The 2,725-nt window shown below is 41.1% G+C and overlaps 1 protein-coding gene across 1 annotated transcript; it reads right to left on the bottom strand.

Annotated features, from left to right (window-relative positions):
• Positions 1 to 511: 511 nt before the first annotated feature.
• Positions 512 to 1,438, bottom strand: LOC138069358 (olfactory receptor 2M3-like). The gene has a single exon (XM_068960622.1). The coding sequence runs from the start codon at positions 1,436 to 1,438 to the stop codon at positions 512 to 514; it is 927 nt and encodes a 308-aa protein (XP_068816723.1).
• Positions 1,439 to 2,725: the final 1,287 nt, after the last annotated feature.

Genomic DNA, 2,725 nt, shown 5'->3' with positions numbered 1-2,725 from the left:
TTGGCCACCTCATGAGAAGAATTGGCTCACTGGAAAAGACTCTGATGCTGGGAGGGATTGGGGGCAGGAGGAGTAGGGGATGACCGAGGATGAGATGGCTGGATGGCATCACCGACTCGATGGACGTGAGTCTGAATGAACTCCAGGAGATGGTGATGGACTGGGAGGCCTGGCATGCTGGGATTCATGGGTCGGAAAGAGCCAGACACGACTGAGTGACTGAACTGTTTATTATTTAGTTTTAGAAAGGGGAGTGAAACTTTATTAACTTAATTACTCACTTCTCAAGAATTTCATTGAGTACCATTAAAACCAAAATGAATATACAATGAATGCAAAATATATCAATTAACTGAATGTATACCCAGAGTCTATCAAGTCTGATGCCTAATTAAGGAAAATAGTTTATACACTTTTTGCTGAATTTTCTTTTTAATAAATGAATTTAAAGAGAGAAGAGTTAAGACAGAAAAAAATTTCCATAAATCACTAATCCATTTTATTCTCTAGATTACCTCTTCCCTAGTACCCTACTGAATGCTTTGGCCACATCTTTGTTCCGGAGACTGTATATAAGGGGATTCAGCGTGGGAGTGAGAATGGTGTAGAAGGCTGACACCGTCTTGTCCTGAGTGGCGGATCTATTAGAAGTGGGTCTCATATATATGAACATAGCTGCTCCATAATACATCCCCACAACAATAAGATGTGAAGTACAGGTGGTGAAAGCCTTGTGCCGACCCTCCCCACAACTCATGCGAATGACAGTTATAATTACACGTGTGTAGGAGATGATGATGAGTGACAGAGGGAGGAGGAGCATTACTACACAACAGATGAAAATAAGTGTTTCAAATGTGGAAGTATCCATGCAGGAGAGATGTAGGAGTGCTGGGACATCACAGAAGAACTGAGCTATTTCTCGGGATCCACAATAGGAGAAAGACATAGTAGCAGCTACATCAACAATCCCATCAAAGGCACCAAGAATCCATGTAGAGGCAGCCATGAGTCCACAAAGTTTCCAGTTCATGAGACTGGGGTACTGAAGAGGATAGCAAATGGCAACATAGCGGTCATAGGCCATGACAGCCAACAAGAAGCACTCAGCACCAAGGAGAGACACATAGAGGAATATTTGGGCTTCACATCCTGCTACAGAAATGGACTTCCTGCCAGACAGGTAGCTGTGGACCATCTTGGGTACAGTGGTGCAGATGAGCATGAGGTCCATGAGGGAGAGCTGGCTGAGGAGGAAGTACATGGGGGTGTGGAGCCGCGGGTCCAGGTAGATGAGGAGAACCATGAGAGTGTTTGCCAAGAGCGCCATTGTGAAGATGCCCAGGACCAGAGAGAAGAGAAAGATGTGAGTGGGCGTGTAACTAAAAATTCCCATCAAGATGAACTCAGGGTTGAATGTCTGATTGTCCTGTTCCATGATGAATATTTTCTGTATCTAGAACCACAAGAAGTTATAAACATTACATATCTGGATAATTTATACACTGTCCACTCTATGTGTGGTACTCTGGTAAACCAACATACATGGTATGTCAGGACTGGGAAAGAATGAACCGAGGCTTTGCAGTGAGGTGGAGTTAACCACACTCAACCTCCACCAACTTGCTCTGACAGGTAATTTCTATATGTTCTCATTTTTCCTTTACATAGTATAAGTAGATTTTTAAAAATATATATTTTTAAATTATTGATGACTTATGGCTGCCCTGGGTCTTTGTTGCTGCACCACAGCTTACTCTAATTGTGGCAAGCCAGAGGTACACTTTGTTGCAGTGAATGGCCTTCTTATTGCAATGGTTTCTCTTGTTGCAGAGCAGGGGTTCTAGGGTACACAGGCTTTAGTAGTTGCAGTGCATGGGCTCAGTAGTTGGGGCTCATGGTCTTTGTTCCCCTGTGGTATGTGGAATCTTCCTGGATCAGGGATAGAACCCATGTCTCCTGCAATGGGAATGTGGATTCTTAACCACTGACCTCCAGGGAAGTCCCAGGAAGAGAGCATTTTTAATGCCATTGCTTATATAGTAAAGTAAGATAACTACAATGAATAACCTGTTATTAGTTGTAGAGATATTATATTTGCATTTATGTAATTTTATTTGTGCACCAAACTTAGAGCACAAATAGGACTACTAGTTATACAATTATACAAAAAATGACCTTCCAATGCAGAATAATTGGTTAATAATTTCAAGGAATCTATGCATTATGAATAGGCAACTTAGTTGCAGATGAGGAAATGAAAAGTCAAAATCATCACTTATGAAGAAAGCAAGATGGATGGAAGGCAGAGGTAAAACAAGCATTTATGTCTCAGTTTGAGACAGGTAGTATCTTAAGACTAGTTTTCACATTCACCAAAATGAAGAAAATTTAAGAAGATATATAAGAAGGTTCAGAAATTATATAACCTGTGAGTCTGCAGAATTCTTAAATCAGTATCTAATGGGACAAAAGAAACAAACAAATGTCTTATATTTCTATCAGTATGAGAGTGAGCCAAGACCAGTCTGGTGTGTTTAGGGAAAAGAGGAATTGTTTTACAAGAGATGAGACAAAAGCAAAGTAAACAGAGACAGCTTTTTACGTTGTTGAAACATCAAGGAAGAGGAATCCTTCCACGCCAATCTCATGACGTAATTATTTTGTCACTAAAGGAAAGGTCTTCTCTCATGCTGCCCACTGCTGCCTCAACCCAAAGTGTTTA

The sequence above is a fragment of the Capricornis sumatraensis genome, chromosome 22 (genome assembly GCF_032405125.1).
Source record: "Capricornis sumatraensis isolate serow.1 chromosome 22, serow.2, whole genome shotgun sequence".
NCBI classification, from domain to species: Eukaryota; Metazoa; Chordata; class Mammalia; order Artiodactyla; family Bovidae; genus Capricornis; species Capricornis sumatraensis.
Note: the sequence above shows the minus strand (reverse complement) of the source record. Positions and strands in the feature narration are given on the sequence as shown.